This window comes from Diospyros lotus, chromosome 2, assembly GCF_014633365.1.
Source record: "Diospyros lotus cultivar Yz01 chromosome 2, ASM1463336v1, whole genome shotgun sequence".
NCBI lineage: Eukaryota > Viridiplantae > Streptophyta > Magnoliopsida > Ericales > Ebenaceae > Diospyros > Diospyros lotus.
This window is the reverse complement of record NC_068339.1, coordinates 25,349,528-25,369,093: the sequence shown is the minus strand read 5'-3', so window position 1 is coordinate 25,369,093 and position 19,566 is coordinate 25,349,528. Positions and strand designations below refer to the sequence as shown.

Here is a 19,566-nt window from a genome sequence, read left to right as displayed (position 1 = left end):
ATATTCGGTGCGGTTGAGGACTCTCTACTCTACGGTTCGCTACTGTACCGAGTGAGAGGTTACATGGGTATCTCAGACTGAGAGTATAATTAAATTGAATTATATAGAGGCTAAATTAATCATCTAAATCTAAAAATACTTATTATATATGCTTGAGCAATGATTTAAAAAAAAAAAAAAAGGAAGTTTTTACAATCAGATCACTAAAAAGATATCAACAAAATTGCTTTTATAGTTGTAACACTTTGGATATACAAATACTTTCAACAATTATATACATATTATTTTCAATTATAAAAACAACCTATCCAAAATTATTTTAATTGCAAAAATATTATCGAGAGAATAATTTTTGTCCTACATGTCGAATGCTGGATGCTATTTTGTGACCCTGAGGGTTGGGAGAAGTTTGGTTTTTATTCTTTGAATTGCATTGTAGACTAAATGTTAGAAGGTGAGCTCAAATAAGAGACGCAGCGCCCCCCCCCCCCCCCCCCCCCCCCCAACAAATAGAATAGCAAGTGTGTGAGCAAAATGAACAGCACCCAACAAAACGTAATACTCTGTAATACTCCAAGAACAGTATTCTGGACAAAAAATGAAAGTACAACAATACCAATACATGATCACCACAGCCCACACACAGATCAAAGCTTTAGTTTCAACTAATTATGACCACCAGACATTGGCATAGTATTCCAACTTCAACGACAGAAGCAGCAGCTAACAACAGAAATAGAGAACTAGCTCATCAGAGTTTTTAAGACTACATGCACAAGGCTTGAAGAGCGAAGAGCAAGCAGCCGCAGTTCAGAAACCGTGGATCTTTATGCGTTCCTTCTTTACAATCCCAGCCTGTAAAGATTAACAAATTTTTTCAGAAAGCCCGCCAAAGAAACAGTTCAATTTTTGCACTTCTTGTGATTCCTATTTCCTCCCGGTCCCAATTCCGGATAAAGAGGAAGGCTGTATTAGGTAACCAACAACCAGTATAAAACTCATTGGATCAAACATGTGATGAATAAGAATTACCTGAACAAGGAAAGTCGACACATTCTTGCGCTGATCACCTTGAAGTTGGATAACCTAAGTCCATTACATAGTTTTATTGGATATAAGAATATGAATACTGAAAAAAAGGTCACATTGACCTGGAATTTATATAATCCTCTTTTATTTTTATCTAGCATTATAGTACGGGGGCTATAACCCATGATATAGCACATTGGACCAGAACTTACCTGGCCCAGCTCTGGGTCTTGGACAACAGTACCATTGCAGCAGAACTCTTTCTTAAGGTCCTTGAGTATCTTATTGTAGCTGAATTCCTTCTTCAAACCCTGGACAGTGGTAAGGCTTTTTCTACCATTACGCTGCTGTGTACGGATGTGCACGTACTCCTTTGCTCCAGCGCCTGAATCCTCAGCATCTGCCTCAGTGAATGGATCTGTTGACAGGGAAAAGAAAACAATACCAAGTCCGATTTCAATCAGATTGCATATCAAGGATTCTTGAATTCCCAGCAAATACCAGATGTTGCTTATACACACACACACACACATATATATATATATAACTCTAACTAGCTTTTGTCCCGAGTTGTTGATCAATGTTATTATTGAAGAAAAAATTGCCAGTACAGATCCAGTACCAACATCCAAAAGAGTACTTTGTCCAACAATCATCAAACAGGAGCCTAACAATCAGAGGGATTAACCAAAGATTGGCTTTTGATTACCGGACAGTTTTCCTAATTAATTATTACATCCAAATACTTGAGTATTGAATAGAAAAGTAAACGAACATGAAGTACATACCGAAAGTAGTGGGAATTTGGGCGTTGAGTTCAGACATGAAACTTGGCTGCTAAAATTCAAGGGCCCAAACTAACAGACAGATACTCTTGCTTTTAAGTACAAGTGTTCAGCACTGAAATAAAAATTAAACATGTCGTCAGCTTCTTATCAACGTGAAAGAATTTAGAATCTATAAATATTATTAACTCAAGCCAATATTGACCAACCTAACTGCTTGGATCAGAAAATTAAATTTTGTCATGTAAAAATTTCAGGATAATTCCTGTTCGAGGTTGGGGGTTGTTGGGAGGGGAGGTTGAGAGGCTCATATTCACAAGGACAAATTGTTATATATGCACTTAAAAGTATCATAGTAGATAGCACTTATCACAAAACTGTATGTAATAACATTGAAATTTGATGTTAGAGATTGAGAATATGTCACCTTATAACATCTATCAAGGAAGAAGTGTCATAATACAACATAAATAACCTGCTCGCTAAGATATTAGGTTAATGGTAAAGGCAAACACTAGGGACTAGTCAGAATATAAGAGAAGAAAAGATGTATAGAATTCCGGCATAAAATTTATGGAGAAAACCACTTGGCTAATTTGGTAACATACAATACAAACATATCAAGTCTTAATCTCACTGTGTGGGATTGGCTTTATGCTATTTGGTTGGACGAGTTTTAAGCTAGCTGTTGATGGTCTAACACAACCCCCCTCCTTTACACTGGCTGGCTGTTGACTAATTTGGTACATGAATAGATTTTCCAGGGAACTGATTTCCAGCAAGTCAAACCAAAGAACAAGTTTTTCCTAAAACAAGTAGAGGGGGATTTTATGAATTTAAGAATCAAATTTTGTCACCAAAAAAAATATATCACCCTTTTACATTTACATCTATGATATCTAATAGGAAACTTCTAATTGCTGGTTCCATATGTGAGTTGAGTTCAAGATTTGGGGACACTCTCTTTCTCCTCAAGCCCTGAAACAGTTATTACAATAAAAAGGGTGTCCCTAGTGGATGAGGCTCCCCACTTTGTGAGGATTGAGAGAGTATCATTTTTGTACAAAGCCTTACCCTTGTTGCTTTGTAAAGAGGCTGTTTCCACAACTTGAACCTGTGAACTTTCAATTACAAAGGAACCACCTGTCACGAATTCAGCCCTTAATTCAGATCCATTTTTAATTTTTGCATTTACTTACTTCAGTTCCATTTTTAATTCAGTTCCATTTACTTACAAAGGCTGTTTCCACAACTTGAACCTGTGAACTTTCAATTACAAAGGAACCACCTGTCACGAATTCAGCCCTTAATTCAGTTCCATTTTTAATTTTTGCATTTACTTACTTCGCTATTTCTGTATTAGCGCTATTAGAGTAAGGATTGACCATGTGTAGGGGAGGCAGAGGAATATAGTTTGTTAAATTGTACTAGGTGCGGGCCCACCTCTGACATAAGAATATCTCCTCCAAACGGCCTATATATATCTGCTCCATTCCACGATGGAAGGCAGCGAATGAGAATATTGAATTATGTTTTCTCTCTTTCCATTCTCTGTTCTCTCTCCCTTTGATTCTCTTTCTTTCTCTATTTCTCTATTCTATTTCTCTGAATCACTCACAATCCCCACCGGATTTGGAGGAACTCTTATTGTCAGGCTGAGGCCATGACAACTTGGTATCAAAGCTAGGGGTTCTCTGCCAAAGAATTGGTGACTAAGGAAGGTGGCGGAGCGGACTCATATGAAGGACATGGAGACGCGACTCCAACAATTGGGATTGACAGTGGCCGAATTTCAAAACAGGATGGATGGGATGAAGTTTGAAGCTAACTGAAACCATGAAGCAATAGTCGACATGGACCAAAAGGTAGAAGACTCCATGGAAGGACTCGAGAGGAGATTAGAAGGGTCGATCACTCGGTTATGAGAGGAGCTAGGAGCTCAAATCCAGCAATTCATGGTGATGTTCACTTGACAAAACACGGTCAGGTTAGCTCCAAACTTTCCACACACAGAGGAGAATGAACCCGTCTTACAGAGAGTTAGGATTAACCGAGAAAATGGAGATTAGGAGATTGGGATGAATCAAGAAGAGTTAGAAGGGATAGCAAGAAGAAGACGGGAGCAGTAGAACCAGCTACAGGAATCACCTATACAGGTGAGGAGGGGAAAGGTAGAGCAGAACAACCATCCTCCGAGGTTCACGATGCCCCAGATGGAAATCCCAACATTCGAAGGGATTCATCCTCGTTGGTGATTGAGGAAGTGTGAGAGGCTGTTCAAATGGTACATTGTACCAAGAATGCAAAGGGTAAGTTTAGCCGCTGCATACTTCAACGAGGTGGTAGATGCCTGGTTTCAAGGATGTTTGAGGATAAGGAAAGAATATACTTGGGAAGAATTCTCCGAGAAGTTATGTGAACGTTTTGGGGAGAGAAGTATGGTGGACACCATTGAAGAATTCAATAAACTAAGGCAGACTGGTAGTGTGAGATCCTATCTCAGGAGGTTTGAAGAGCTTCGGTCATACATGGTCAGCCATAACCATCATCTCTCGAAATCTTATTTTGTATCAAGCTTCATGAGTGGACTAAGTAACGAGCTTAGACCAATGGTAAAAATGATGAAGCCTCAAATAGTCAAGCAAGCTTCAAAGAGAGAGTGCTCGCTTGCAAGAAATGATGGTAGAGGCCCTAATCAAAAAGCAAAAATAGTTGCCTAAGGGAGTGGACGGGAACATCCAGTGTGGGGGCCAGGGGTCACATTCAATGATGGTAGAGGCCCTAATCAAAAAGCAAAAATAGTTGCCTAAGGGAGTGGACGGGAACATCCAGTGTGGGGGCCAGGGGTCACATTCGTGAAGCTACTAGAGGGAGCACTGGAGGAAAGCAATTTGCAGGAACCAGCTCTATTCCCTATGGGGAACAGTTAAGAGAGCAAAGAAGAATGGCTGGCCTATGCTTCAGATGTGGGGATAAGTACCATCCCGGACATCAGTGCAAGAGACAAATCCTACTGTTGGAAGGAGATGAATAAGAACAGGATGAAGTAGGGGAAGAAAAGGTCGAAGAGGATGATGAAGAAGACAACGGAGAGATATCCCTACATGCCTTGAAAGGTATGACCAACAACAAGATCATCAAGGTAGGAGGACAAGTTTAGGACTGCAATCTTATGATCTTAATAGATAGTGGAAGCACCCATAACTTCTTTGATGAAAGCATGGCCAAGAAATTGAAGTGTCCGCTCACGAGAACTCCTCCCTTGAGCGTGACAGTATCCAATGGCCAAAGAGTGTTAAGTAACTTCACCTGCAATGGTTTTTGCTGGGAAATGCAAGGGGAGAAGTTTGAAACTGACTTGAGATTACTACAGTTAAGGAGGTGCCATGTGGTCCTAGGAGTGGATTGAATGAAAGGAGTGAGCCCCATTAGCTTCGATGTCAATAGGATGGAGGCATCATTTGAGAAAGAAGGTAAGATGATGACCTTATTCGGGAAAAAAGAGATGGGGACTTGTAAAATGGTATCAGGAAAAAGGCTACAAAGAGTGTTGAAAGGCAAGTGGAGCCAACTAGCACATCTTTTCTGAGTTGTGGCAGCAGAAGGAGCTCAAGGACAACAAACAATGCAAGGACAAATCGGGTTGACAATAAGCACGCCCTAAGGAGTGCATGACCAAGTATGCCATTTGGATTCCCTTAATAAATTGTTGGTGGATTATAAAGACCTCTTTATGGAACCCAAACCTTACCCAAACCTTACCCCCTAACCAAATGTTTGACCATCATATCAACCTAAAACCAGATGTTGTACCAATCAACATTAGAGCATACCGCTATCCTCCCCACCAAAAGAATGAAATTGAGAAAATGGATAGAACTATGCTTGAACAATCCCTCATTAGGCCTAGCCAAAGTCCATTCGCTTCTCCTGTCCTTTTAGTCAAAAAGAAGGATGGAACATGGCGATTTTATGTCGATTACAGACAACTAAATGCCATGACCATTAAGGACAAATTTCCCATACCCTTGGTGGAGGACCTATTAGATGAACTTAACCATGCCAAATTCTTTTCTAAGCTAGACCTTAGGGCAGGATATCATCAAATTAGGATAAAAACTGAAGATATTCCTAAAATTGCCTTCAAAACCCACCATGAACATTTTGAATTCTTAGTGATGCCCTTCGGACTCACCAATGCCCCAACCACCTTTCAATCCCTCATGAACATAATTTTTTAGCCTTATCTCCACAAATTCATATTGGTATTCTTTGATGATATACTTGTTTATAGCCCTACCTTTGAACAACACCTATCCCACCTTAAGCTTACCCTTGAAATCCTAAGAAACCACCAACTTTTTATTAAGGAGTCCAAGTGCGCATTCGCCCAAAGACAGGTAGAGTACCTAGGGCACATCATATCAAATGGGGGAGTAAGCACTGATCCAAAGAAGGTGGAGGCAATGGTGACTTGGCCAAGGCCTACAACAATGAAAGCTTTGAGGGGATTCTTGGGGTTAACTGGGTATTATCGCAGATTTGTGCAAAATTATGGAGTTATCAGCAAACCATTAACTGATTTGCTGAAGAAATGAGGATTCAATTGGGGCCCGGAAGTAGAGGAAGCCTTTGAGAACCTTAAGGGGGCTATAAGCAGAGTACCAATGTTGGGGCTCCCAAATTTTAATAAGCCCTTCATTTTGGAAACTGATGCTAGTGGAATCGAGGTAGGGGCAGTGCTAGTTCAATAGGGGAGACCGCTAGCCTTCTTGAGCCAAGTATTGAGTCCAAAACACTTGGGACTCGGCATCTATGAAAAGGAATTTTTGGTTGTACTTATGGTTGTATACCGTTGGAGACATTACTTGGAGGGAAATAGGTTCATCATAAAGACAGACCACAAGAACTTAAAGTTTCTGCTACAACAGAAACTTCAGACACAACTGCAAAGAAAGGGAATGACTAAGTTCATGGGCCTAGATTATATGATTTAATACCAGAAAGGAAATGAGAATAAGGCAGTCGATGCACTGTCCAGCTATCATGAGGAAGGGGATTTATCAGCTATGACCATCATGGTCCCCGAATGGTATCAAGAAGTCATCGAAAGTTATAAAGGAGACAACAAGATTAAGGCTATATTGGAAAAATTGACTATGGGGTTTCAGGAGACGGAAGGCTATACACTAAATCAAGGGGGGTTGAGATTTCATGGGAGGATTGTAATTGGGGAGAACACAAGGATTAAGGAAAGAATTTTTCAAGCCTTGCATGAGTCACCACTAGGAGGGCATTCGAGGGAGCATAATACTTATCTTCAGATTAAACAAGTGTTTCAATGGCCAAGAATGAAGGCAGAGATTAAAGAACTGGTTCAAAGGTGTGACACATGCAGGAGGTGTACCCTGGGTTACTGCAACCTCTATCCATCCCAAATCAAGCTTGGTTTAATGCCTCAATGGACTTTGTGGAGGGACTGCCCCGGTCAAAAGGTAAGGACAACATCCTAGTTGTGGTAGACTGGTTGACTAAATTTGCCCATTTCATAAGGCTGACCCATACTTACACGGCTCAAGATGTAGTTAGGATCTTCTTAGATCGGGTGATTAAATTGCATAGGGCCCCTAAGACCATAATCTCTGATAGGGAAAAGATTTTTACCAGCTTGATGTGGCAGGAGCTGATGAACTCTCTGGAAACGAAATTGAATTTGTCTACTACATATCACCCTCAATCTGACGACCAAACTGAGAGGGTGAACCAGAGCCTTGAAACATATCTAAGATGCGTCTGCTTGCTGCAGCCTAAGGAGTGGCATAAGTGGCTATCCCTAGCCCAATTGTGTTATAATACCAGCCACCATTCGTCAATTAAAATGTCCCCTTTTGAGGCTCTCTTCGGGTATAAACCACCCATTCTACTGGCAGTTGGAGGAGGCTCTAATGTGGCTTCAATTGAAGATTATTTACAACAAAAGAGGAGAATAACACAACAGTTGAAGCAAAAGTTAGCCTCGACCCAGAATCGGATGAAACAGAATGTTAACCGAAGAAGGAGTGAGAGGGAGTTTGAAGAGGGGGATGAAGTGTATCTAAGGCTGAGGTATAACCACCTAAAGTCAATCTCTCAAGGAAGGATCACCAAGCTTAGTCCCAAGTATTATGGACCATTTCCTATCGAAGCTAAGGTAGGGAAGGTGGCCTATCGATTAAAGCTTCCCCCAAGGTCACAAATTCACCCTGTTTTCCATGTTTCACTCCTGAAGAAGTCGATGGGGGCTCAACCAACGAGTTCTGTATTACCAGCCCTCCCCAAAAAAGTCAGTATAAGAACCGAACCAGAGATTGTTGTCAACAGAAGGGTAGTGTACAGACACGGGGCTCCATGTCACGACCTTAGGGGTGAATCAATAAATGGTCGTTAATAAATACTTGTATGTGTTGTTAGTTGCTAACTAGATGGGGGTTAAGTGGTTAGGGAATTAGTTTACTGTTTTGGCTATTATGTTAGTTAGTTGTTATATTGTTAAGAATGCTGATTGCTGGAAGCTCTATAAGAGACCTATAGCAGTATGAGGAAGGGCATCAAAGAATAATGACAAGTCCTTTTCTTTCAATCCTCTCTCTCTCTCCTTCTCTCTTTTTTCCCTTAATTTGTTCTCTCTCTCCCTCTAATTTTGTTCTTCTTCTTCTAAATTCCAATTCAAACCTTAAGACATCCTAGGGTCTTGACACTCCACTCATCCAAGTACTGGTCAAATGGCATGGCAACACATCCGAAGACAGCACATGGGAATACCTTCTGGAATTCCTCAAGCAGTTCCCACAAGCTGCCAACCTCCTTAGCGTTTCTTGAGGACAAGAAATGGCTAACGGAGGGGGAGTTGTCATGAATTCAACCCTTAATTCAGTTCCATTTTTAATTTCTGCATTTACTTACTCCGTTATTTCTGTATTAGCACTATTTGAGTAAGGATTGGCCATGTGTAGGGGAGGCAGCAGGAATATAGTTTGTTAGAATTGTAATAGGTGCGGGCCCACCTCTAATAGGAGAATATCTCCTCCAAATGGCCTATATATATCCGCTCCATTCCACGATGGAAGATAGCGAACGAGAATATTGAATTCGGTTTTCTCTCTTTCCATTCTCTGTTCTCTCTCTCTATTTCTCTATTCTATTTCTCTGAATCGCTCACAATCCCCACCGGATTTGGAGGAACTCTTATTGTCAAGCTGAAGCCGTGACACCACCATACTGTTGCTACCAACTAACAAGACTCTCAATGATGTTAATGCTTATTCTAAATTTAAAAAGGAAGAAATCTGGTTGCTAGCTCTTCCAAGCTTTATTCTTGAGTTAAGAGGATGCACATCCAGCAGCTCAATTTGCAATAGTGTGTGGTTTACAATTGTCATGCACATTCCACAGTTCAATCTAAAAAACCAATGAATTTGCTAAAACAAATCGGTGTTTTCTCAGATTATTACCAACATGCACAATTTCATCAAGTTCATTCTCCAATTATAGTAGCAATTTTTTACTATCATCAAACCTATCTACATGTGTTGCAGAACACTATAGTCTCCCTTCAACACACTCACCACTATAGTGTCACAACCCCAAGGGCATTAGTAGTAATTGTTCCTTTGTATTTTCCCTTAGTTGTACTTTAGGTTGTGTGGTGTGTACTTGGATAGCTACCGGAAAGTTATCATAAAAGCAGCTTGCAAATTCGTAACGAACCACATATAACTAAGGAAGTTGCAATGGCTCTAAGGGAGTTGACATCGAAGCTAATGAAGTAGCAGTGGAAGATTGGGATGGAGTTGCAAATAGGTTCCATGCCATTGATGAAAGACAGCTTTGAAACGAGGACTTGGACCAAAGAAAGAAGTGGGAGACTGAGTACGTACAATTGAAGCTGACTAAACAGGAGAATAGTCATGCGGTTCAGAAGATGATGGAAAAGGAGGCTGCTGCCAGATGGTTCAGGAGTTCGGATATTGGAGAAGGGTTGTATCCTTTGGTATCAGTTGGAGACCTGCAGCGTCAAATCCAATTTTGGCCTAGAGAGAAGTTGGGATTCCTATCTATGATTGGAAATGATATGGTTGCAAGAATGATAGATCAATTCGAACCATTTTGAATGACAATAGGGAAGAGATGGATGGCTGGACTTGGTGTTGTAGCAAGTCATAGGACTGTTACTACTGAGGAAAAAGAAAAAGAAAAGGGCAATAAGAGATAATAACAAGAAAAGGCGAAGGAGAAACCAGATGGTGAAGATGGGCATTGAATGAAGAAACAATGGCTTGGTTGGAATAAGTTTCTTGGGGACAAGAAACCTTTCACGACCCCAAGGAATTCTCAAGGATACAATAGTCATACATACTATGTGTTTTCCTTTGACTTTGTATTTATGTTATAACCGTTAGCACCTTCAATTGTAAGCCTATAAATAGGTTGTAGTAGTTAGAGGATGGAGCTTTTGAATGATAATTGAATTCCATTTCCCTCTCTCAATTCTCCTAGCTCTCTCTCGGCTTTCTCTCTTCTCCCTCAATTCTTTCTAATCTGTTTTTTCTCTCCCTCCCTTTCTTTCCCGTGCTCTTACCAATTTACTTCCTAAACCCAAGCCAAACCCTAGGGTCATAATAGTATTTTCCCTTAGTTGTACTTTAGGCTATGAAGTGTGTACTTGAGTTTGTTAGTTGATTAGTTTGGTAATAACTGCATGGATGTAAATAGCCTATAAATAAGCAGTTGAATAGAGAATAGGTAGCTATTGATTGATTGAATGAATCCATTCTATTTTCTCTCTCAACTCTTATCTCCTACTCTGTTTCATCTGAACCCTCCCCCTTTCTTCTCAATTTCTCCCTCTTTCTGTTATGTTTTCTCCCTCCATTCTATTCTTTCTTCTTCAAGTTCCTCCAAAATCCCATTCTAAACCCTAGTAAAACCTAGGGCCATGACATATAGGTATCTAGAGAGAAAGGCGGGCTCTCTAATACACGAACATTTCTCAAATTTTCTCCTCTCCTTCACCATCTCCACTCCACTTTTCCCTTCAAAACTTGATGAGATTTTATGTGCCTGTGTGTGCACCCACGTCTGTATATTTGTTTCTTTGAATCATTTTATTGCACAACGCTACTTGAAAATATATTTTTATGGAATAATATAGAAATATATACCTTGGTTACTCAATTCTCAATGACAAAATGATATACAAGAATGCATATCATTACTCTTAAACACTGAATTCCCAACTCGTTTTAACTGAACGTCATTCTTCACCAATCTAACCTAACATCTCACTCAATCCCTACCTCTAGCCTCTAAGGACCATCTTAAATCAAGATTCAGCGGCTAGTCAGGGCATATTTCACTTTTATATCAATTCAAAACCCTTAAAGAGAAAAGTTTCACGGAAATAGCTGGATCATAGACATAGACCAAACCTACGAAACCTGAGCCCTAGATGTAACAGAAAAGGAAGTAACTGAGTTGGCTAATTCGGCCAATAGATTTGCATATGTTGACGCATAGCATAAGCTGTTAATTGACAGAAACAAAAGTAAGGGGAGAAAAACAACATCATAAAGATGCTTTTAATTCACAAATCACAATAACAAACTCGCATCAATAAGCACATTAAATCTGCAAACTTTCAGTATTTTTTTGGCAGATTAGGCACGAATTACCAAAATCAATCCACAACTCTGCAATACCTAGAGTGTTCATCACAAGACCTGAGCAATTTATACCATTTATCAATAGATTACACCAACAATACTACTGCCAAAGTCGGGTACCTGATCTGAACGAAGCCGAAGGGCAGACTCCCAATATCGGAGATCGAGCAAACCAGAGAGAGAGAGAGAGAGAGAGAGAGAGAGAGGGGAGGGGGGGGGGGGGGGGGGGGGGTGTTAGGATAAGATAGAGAGAGAGAGATGTATGGCTTTGTAGTTTGCACTGAGGAGATGCCTATTCGGCAAACACGAACTCGTTCTTCTACCAAACACGCCCCAGCCGACCTAAGTCCATTAAGGCCCGGTGTTTTTTGCTTTATTATTATTATTATTATTATTATTATTATTATTATAATAAAACTTTTTAATAATAAGAAATTATTGTATGTTTCTGCGATTCAGAAATTAAAATTTTATCCAGTAAAAATGAAAATAAAATTATTTTTGGACTAATTAAAAGTTATAGTATTCCTTAAAAACACTTTTCCCATAGTAAAATTGAATTTAACCAATAAAAAAATTAGAAAATAAAAGAAAAGCATTGAGGAAAGTCAATGACCAAAGAGTAATGCTACATTCCCCCGTTGTGCTACCTTCTGGGCTACCTGTATAGTTTTTTAATATTTTTTTACAATCAATTTTCCCAACCCACTTCAGACCCCGCCCCCCCCCCCCCCGCCCGACTCTTCCTCACTTGGCTCTGGAAAATTTCTTCCACTCCCCTCCCTTTCCCTTGCTCTCACGAAACATCCCCTTCTATCTCATTAATTAAAGAAATCTAATTAACTCCCCTCTTCTTATGTCATTAATTAAATAAGTCAAATTAATTAAATATTTAAATCATAAAACTAAATAATAATATAGTTATAAATTAATTATTTGATCAATTTTTATTTAATGTTATATTTTACTCCATTATTTTAAAACAGACAAATTACGTATACTAGTTGAATTATAAACCCAAAGTGTTTAATTCTCAAGACTACAACCAATGAAGGAGAAAAAATTAATAGGTTCAGCCAATGAAGGAGAAAAAATCAATAGTAACCTAATACCATTACAACATTTACTTATACACTTAATCTTGTTGCACTGACACAAATAATCAGTCTTCTCGAAATCATCTATTACAACCCACTTTTATCCTTGTGTTGCATATGTGAAATGTAGTCATGTATATGAGGACCTCTTGCAAATTATTGACATTAATAAACATATGCATGATGTAACTTTTTTGATATTTTAAAAAATTAAATAATAAACTTATCTTGAAAATTAAATGTATCAATTGGTAAGGACGAATATCTTAAGATGGAAATTGACAACGGCTAAATGTATGGAACATGTTAATGCTTGTCAATTCATTGACTTGAAAATTTGGATATTTAATTCTCCGTGTTTCATCCTGATCCTACACCCAAATATAATTTTAAAAATAAAATAAAATAAAATAAAAATATTATAAAGTTACATACCATTAAGTCTCATGGACACGAGAAGGGTGTCATGACAGGGTATTGTGCTTCCAATGTAATCTGAACGACGATTGCACTATCTTGTAGATTTTTTTGCGGAACTCTCTTGACTTTCTTTGTACTTGAAGACACTTGTGCATTATCAAACCCCCATTAATTTATATTTCACCTAGTATGTTACTTAAACACTACAAACTAGTGTTTACCTTAGCTCTTTTTGATATGATCTCTAACAAGCCCTTTTTGCGAAGCTTCTTAGGCCTTAGTTTTCAAGCAGTTCGAGTCCAATATATTCTTGCTTAAAGCATTCTCTGTTGGTCTATTGTCAAAGGTTAAATGAATAGTGGATTGAAAAAGATGATTACTTTCATTACTTAACTTCAACGTGGAAAGTTCATTTTTTTTAAATTGAATCCACTCCATAAGCTCTATGGTTTACATTTCATCATCTGCTACGAGATCAGCTATTTCGATAAAAGCTTTGCATAATTGGTCATATCTTAACTGTCCAGGACTATTGATCCACCCATCATAGTTGATTGTGACCCTCGTGTGGCATTTAGTCACATCTCTCCTCCACCTACTTCATATATATCTATCGAGAAGTGATTTTACCTTATTACGAATCAGTACTGGGATAGCATGCCTACAGATAATTCCCCTAAACTCGAATAGGTGGCAGTTACAAACAAATTCATAGCTATCCCTCATAAATAAAATGGAAAATGTTTTTCTCTTGACACCCTCACCAACTATGACATTCTCTTCAACCTTATACATCGTTTCCGAACACCCCTCATCGACAGATATAAGGTCACAATACATCTTTTTGCTGATTTCTTCTTGAAATTCCCTAAATTTTGAAATGGTGTAAACTGATTGGAATTGCTTTTCAATTTCATATGGTGTAATGCATGGAACCATTTGCGAGAAGGACCAAAAATTTGCTTGGAACTCTTTTTCAACTTTACTTTTCAATGCTTGTTCGTATTGTTCAACAAACTGTTTCAATGATGTCTTAGAATGGACAAACCCATCGAAGAATACATTCATACTCTCACTGTGTTAGGTTGTTGATATCCCTGCCCAAAATGATGTTTTCAAGAAACAAGAAACCTATCGGCCTCTATCAATATAAAGTCCAGCTAACTAATCATTATCATGCAATTTATTTTGAGGCTATGGTCCAAAATGTGATAATTGAGGCCAACTATAGCCATGGCCATGCAGATATTTACATCTTCATGCAAGAAAATCAGTGTTTCTCAAATTAAATAACGTGAAAGTTAAATTTTTTATTAGTTTATAAGTATTAAATATTAAATATAAAAAATTTATTAAAATCCTACATGAATGGAGAAACCCACTGCATCTTTTAGCCTTCATGCATACTAATATGCTCCTCAAGATAATGTGTCAGTGCATGGCGATGTAATGAGTTGAGTTTTTAATTTAATTTAGGAAAATGCTCAAAAACATAAATAAAAAACAGTACATAAATCATAGAAATTACCTAACAAATTAGTCATTTCTCTCCAAGTAATTTTCTCTCTGTAAATGAGCGTTTGCCAATGGTGGTAGATGCAGTGGTCAACAGGTCGGGGCTACAGTAGGCGCGATTGTCGGTGATGACGGGTGGAGATTTGTGGTTTTCTGGGCGATGCGACTGGCTGGTTTCGTGCCACCATGAGAGAGAGATAGAGAGAGAGAGAGAGAGAGAGAGAGAGAAAGGGTCATGAAAAGGATGGGTTTCATTGCCGGCGGGTGAGGGGCAATAGTCGTGTGGCTGGCGGGTGGGGGGCAACGATAGTGAGAGAGAGGGGGTGTCGTGAGAGGAAGAGCTGAGAGGGAGAGAGTTGGTGGGGGGGGGGGGAACAGTGGGCTGGTTTGGGAAAGCAGAAAGTGGAAAGTGAATTGTAAAAAAATATTAAAAAATTATATAGGTAGCCAACAGGTAGCCTGGAGGGGGAATATAGCATTTCTCATGACCAAATGGGGTTGGCTCCAACGAGAAGAGGGAGAAAAATCTTTGCTAGCAAACCCTTGTGATGGTTGTTAGTGCCCCTGTTAGCTGTCTAAGACCATTTCCAACACGGAAGAAACATCCTCCCTAAGACAAAATTTGGGGAGCATTTCAAAATTTTTTTGCTCCACCGCAGCTCTCTACCTGTCAAGTCACTGCTCAGATTTTTGTGGAGCTTGAAATCCCTCCCTACTGTTGAGGAGCCATATTTTGCTCCCTACATTTCTCAACAGCTCTATTTTGTTTCTCAAATTTGAAGCTCAGTGATCTGTGTTGAATATCAGATTTGAAGAAGAGTAGTAGCAGCCGAGAAAGCCACCAATAGTGGCGGCAGTGAGGAGCGACGACGGTGACGGTGGTGGCGCAAGAAAGAAGGAGCAGCGGTAGTTCACGGAGAAGAAAAAGCCACCGACAGAGTGAGGAGAAGAAGACGCAATAGCTACAGCGAGTGGAGAAGACGAAGCAGCTTTTTCTTTCTTCTGGGCCATCTTCAACGCATAGCAGGTGAGTTGTATTATTTTAATCATTTTTTAGTTATTTAGAAATTCTATTCTTTCTGGACATGTTCAACGCACACTGGCAGCAAGTTATGAAATTTAATTCATTGTTTTGTTTTGTTTTATTTATTTATTTTCCAATATTAAAAACTTGTTTATTATTTAAGATTTTGTTTGATTATTAATTATTTTTTGACTTGCTTGATTTTGAGTTAAGATGTGTTTGGTTGACTAGAAAAATGCTTATATTTTGTGTGTATGTATTTTATTATTTTGTGTGTATTTAATTATTTATTTTGTGTGTATTTGATTATTTAATTTGTGTATATTTAATTATTGATTATGTATACGTGTATTGCATTATTTTAATGTATTATTTTAAAAATAATCCTAAAAATGGATGTCAAAATTACTTATTTAAATTATTTAATGTGATATTTAAAATATTAATTTATTATATCATAAGGAGAGTATTTATTTTTGTAATCTTTTATGCAGTTTGACCAATTAGCTTTTGCTCGCCATGGAGAGAGATAATGAACCATACTACACAAATTTGTTGAATGACGACCTCCATATTTATGACGAGTATGCGAATGTCACTACCACTCCATCCCAACCTAATGCATTCGATCTCAACACTCAAAGAAAGCCACAAACAAGAAATTTCTCAACACAAGAGGATTTAATACTCGTGTCAACATGGCTAAATATTAGTATGGATGTTACACACGGTAATGATCAAACAAAACAAAGGTATTGGGAAAGGATTCATGCTTATTTCAATCAATATAAAGAGTTTGAATCTAATCGAAATTTCAATTCACTGATGCATCGTTGGTCTACAATTCAACTTGCTGTGAGCAAATTCTCTGGATACTATAACCAAATAGATGGCAGAAATCAAAGCGGAACAACATAACAAAATAAGGTAACCTCTATCATTATTTGATAGTTGATAATTATTAATATCATGTTGCTAGTCATTGGTTTATTGATATTATTTTTTAACTGTCTAGATTTCTGAAGCAGTAGAAATGTACAAGAGCTTACAAAAATCTTATTTCACATTTCTACATTGCTGGCATGAGTTGCGACATGCACTCAAGTTCGCCTCGGGTTATTCGAAGAAGAAATAAAAAATTTCTGAACATGCAAGTCCTGCAACATCATCGCCGTCTACTCCTGATTCATTGAACTTGTCTGATTTTGATATTCGAATCAATGAGCCTTCATTGGAACGACCAATGGGAAGAAATGCTTCAAAAGAACGTGGACAAAAAAAAAAATCTAAGGTAACAAAAGTTTCTATTGATTCAATTACAAAAATGTTGACGGAAATTACTGAAAAGCGAACGCAGTCCAAAATGTTATTACTTGAACAATCGAATGAGATGTTAAAGCTAGAAAGAGAAAGATTGGAAATAGAAAAAAAAAAAAGAGAAGATCGAGAAACAAAAAAGGAAGAGCGAGAACAACTGCTTTATGAAGAAAGAATTATGGGCGTTGATACTAGTAATATGGGAATTTCAAGCTGATTATTACAACGAGCTCAAATTCATTACAAAAAAAACTGGCATTTAGCGGCGTTTTTTTTGCATTTAGCGGTGGTTTTGACCAACCGCTAGAAAAATAGCAGCAAATATTAATTTAATTTTAATTTTAAATTATTTAATTATTTTTGAATTTAGCGACGGTTTTGAAAAACCCCCGTTAAATTAAATTTTTTGATGAATTTTGCGGCAGTTTTGAAAACTGCCGCAAATATTAATTTAATTTTAATTTTAAATTATTTAATTATTTTTGAATTTAGCAGCGGTTTTTGAAAAACCGCTGCTAAATTAAATTTTTTAATAAATTTTGCAGCAGTTTCGAAAACCGTCGTAAATATTAATTTAATTTTAAATTTTAAATTATTTAATTATTTTTAATTTAGCGGCGATTTCTCTAAAACCGCCGCTAAATTTAATTTAATTTTTTAATTATTTAATTATTTTCTAAATTTAGCGGCGATTTTTTGAAAATCGCCGCAAAATTGAATGTTTTAATGAATTTTGCGACGGTTTTTCAAAATCGCCGCAAAATCTTAAAAAACCGCCACTAAAATAATATTTTACGGCGGTTTTAGAAACTGCCACAAAAAAACCGCCACTAAAAATTAATTTTTTTGTAGTGAAACTCGAAATTCTTCAGAAGAGGTGACATGCAAGATCATCAGATTTGTAAAAATGTAACTGGGATTAACATATGTATCTTTTTCTTTTAGTATTGTATGGAGTTGGGATTAAATGAACTCCATGAATATTAATTTAGTAATGTATCTTTTCCTTTTAGTAATGTAATAAGATGTTGTGTTTAGTATTGATGGCTATTTCTTATGAGTGTTATTTTGAAACTGACTATTTTTTATTAATACAATAAAAACGAAGTACATTAATTTATTAAACGAAATACATTAATTTATTTAGTAAAATACATTAATTTATTTCAAGTCGAATGTTTACCATACAATTCCCACAAATGCTCAACAAGATCATTTTGGAGTTGTACATGAGTCTGTTTGTCTCGAATTTGATGGTGAACTTGTATGAACTCCATAACTTCACTTGTGTGATTGCGAGACAAATCAATTGTTGGAGTAGCAGCAACTGCATCATAGTTGAAATCCACATCTTCATGAGTTGTATCACGTTCATCTTCAACTATCATATTGTGCAATATGATACAAGATGCCATTATAAATTTAAGTGTTTCAACATCCCACATATGTCCCGGTCCACGTACTATTGCAAATCGTGATTGTAGGACTCCAAATGCTCGTTCGACGTCCTTTCTAGCATACTCTTGTTGTGCAGCAAAATATTTCTTCTTATTCCCTTGAGGAGATGAAATGGTTTTAACAAAAGTACGCCATGAGGGATATATACCATCGGCAAGATAATATCTCATGGTATATTCATGTCCATTGATAGTATACGAAACTTTAGGACCACGACCTTCTGCTAATTCAGAGAATACATGGGATCTATCTAGCACATTAATATCGTTTAATGATCCTGGTAATCTAAAAAAGGCATGCCATATCCATAGATCATAAGAAGCTATTGCTTCCAAAATAATAATTGGTTCACGGGCATGACCTGTATACATTCCATGCCATGCAGTTGGACAATTTTTCCACTTCCAATGCATACAATCAATGCTACCCAACATACCTGGAAATCCACGCTGCTCAGCCACGCTCATCAACCTTGCGATGTCACTAGTATTTGGGCGCCTCAAATATTGCTCTCCAAATATTTCAACTACTGCTTTCGTGAACTTCTTCAAATTCTCTATTACTGTACTTTCGCCAATCCTAACATATTCATCCACAGCATCTGCAGGTGATCCATATGCGAGCATCCTTAATATAGCTGTCATTTTTTGGAGTAATGATAATCCGAGAACTCCTACAGCATCAAATCTTTGAACAAAATATTAAACATGTATTTCAATTGCTGCTTGAATTCGTAGAAATAATGATCGATGCATACGAAACCTTCTGCAAAATAATTGTGATGGATATGTTGGTGAATCTGCAAAATAATCACGATAAAGCCTCTCATGACCTTCAGCTCTGTTGCGATTGATGATACGGTGGTTCAGCACGGATCCACCGTGATGTGAAAAAAAGTCGTGATCCATATATTGAGCATATTGCTCTACTAAAGCTGTAGCAATAGCCTCATCCTCTTCATCATCTTCAACTTCTTCATGGATCATTCGAATGAACATACGGATGTTGTTGGACATGATGGTTAAAACAAGATTATTGAAGATTGGTGATAACGGTTGGTGTTGTAGATTTGTGGATTGTAAATTTTTTGACCTAATGGATCATTTATTTATAAGGCACATGAATATGACCGTTGTTGGAATATTTCAAAGGAATATAGCCGTTGGAATATGACCCACAAGAATATTGTATTAGAATCTAGCCGTTGGAATATGACCGTT

General features: G+C 37.7%; 2 protein-coding genes and 1 long non-coding RNA gene across 3 annotated transcripts; 1 reads left to right on the top strand and 2 right to left on the bottom strand.

Annotated features, from left to right (window-relative positions):
• Nucleotides 1–551: 551 nt before the first annotated feature.
• LOC127794505 (protein translation factor SUI1 homolog 1-like) lies at nt 552–11,813 on the bottom strand. The gene is made up of 5 exons (XM_052325660.1): nt 11,636–11,813; nt 1,818–1,929; nt 1,242–1,447; nt 1,033–1,086; nt 552–855 (listed from the first exon to the last, which is right to left on the bottom strand). The coding sequence occupies exons 2-5, from the start codon at nt 1,852–1,854 to the stop codon at nt 811–813; spliced, it is 342 nt and encodes a 113-aa protein (XP_052181620.1). The 5' UTR covers nt 1,855–1,929; nt 11,636–11,813; the 3' UTR covers nt 552–810.
• A 2,665-nt stretch (nt 11,814–14,478) lies between these two features.
• On the top strand, nt 14,479–17,195 carry LOC127795550 (uncharacterized). Its single transcript, XR_008021830.1, has 3 exons — nt 14,479–15,574; nt 16,066–16,498; nt 16,587–17,195. It is a non-coding gene; the product is annotated as an uncharacterized LOC127795550 (long non-coding RNA).
• An 859-nt stretch (nt 17,196–18,054) lies between these two features.
• LOC127794738 (uncharacterized) lies at nt 18,055–19,362 on the bottom strand. The gene is made up of 3 exons (XM_052325985.1): nt 19,104–19,362; nt 18,783–19,019; nt 18,055–18,707 (listed from the first exon to the last, which is right to left on the bottom strand). The coding sequence occupies exons 1-3, from the start codon at nt 19,360–19,362 to the stop codon at nt 18,055–18,057; spliced, it is 1,149 nt and encodes a 382-aa protein (XP_052181945.1).
• Nucleotides 19,363–19,566: the final 204 nt, after the last annotated feature.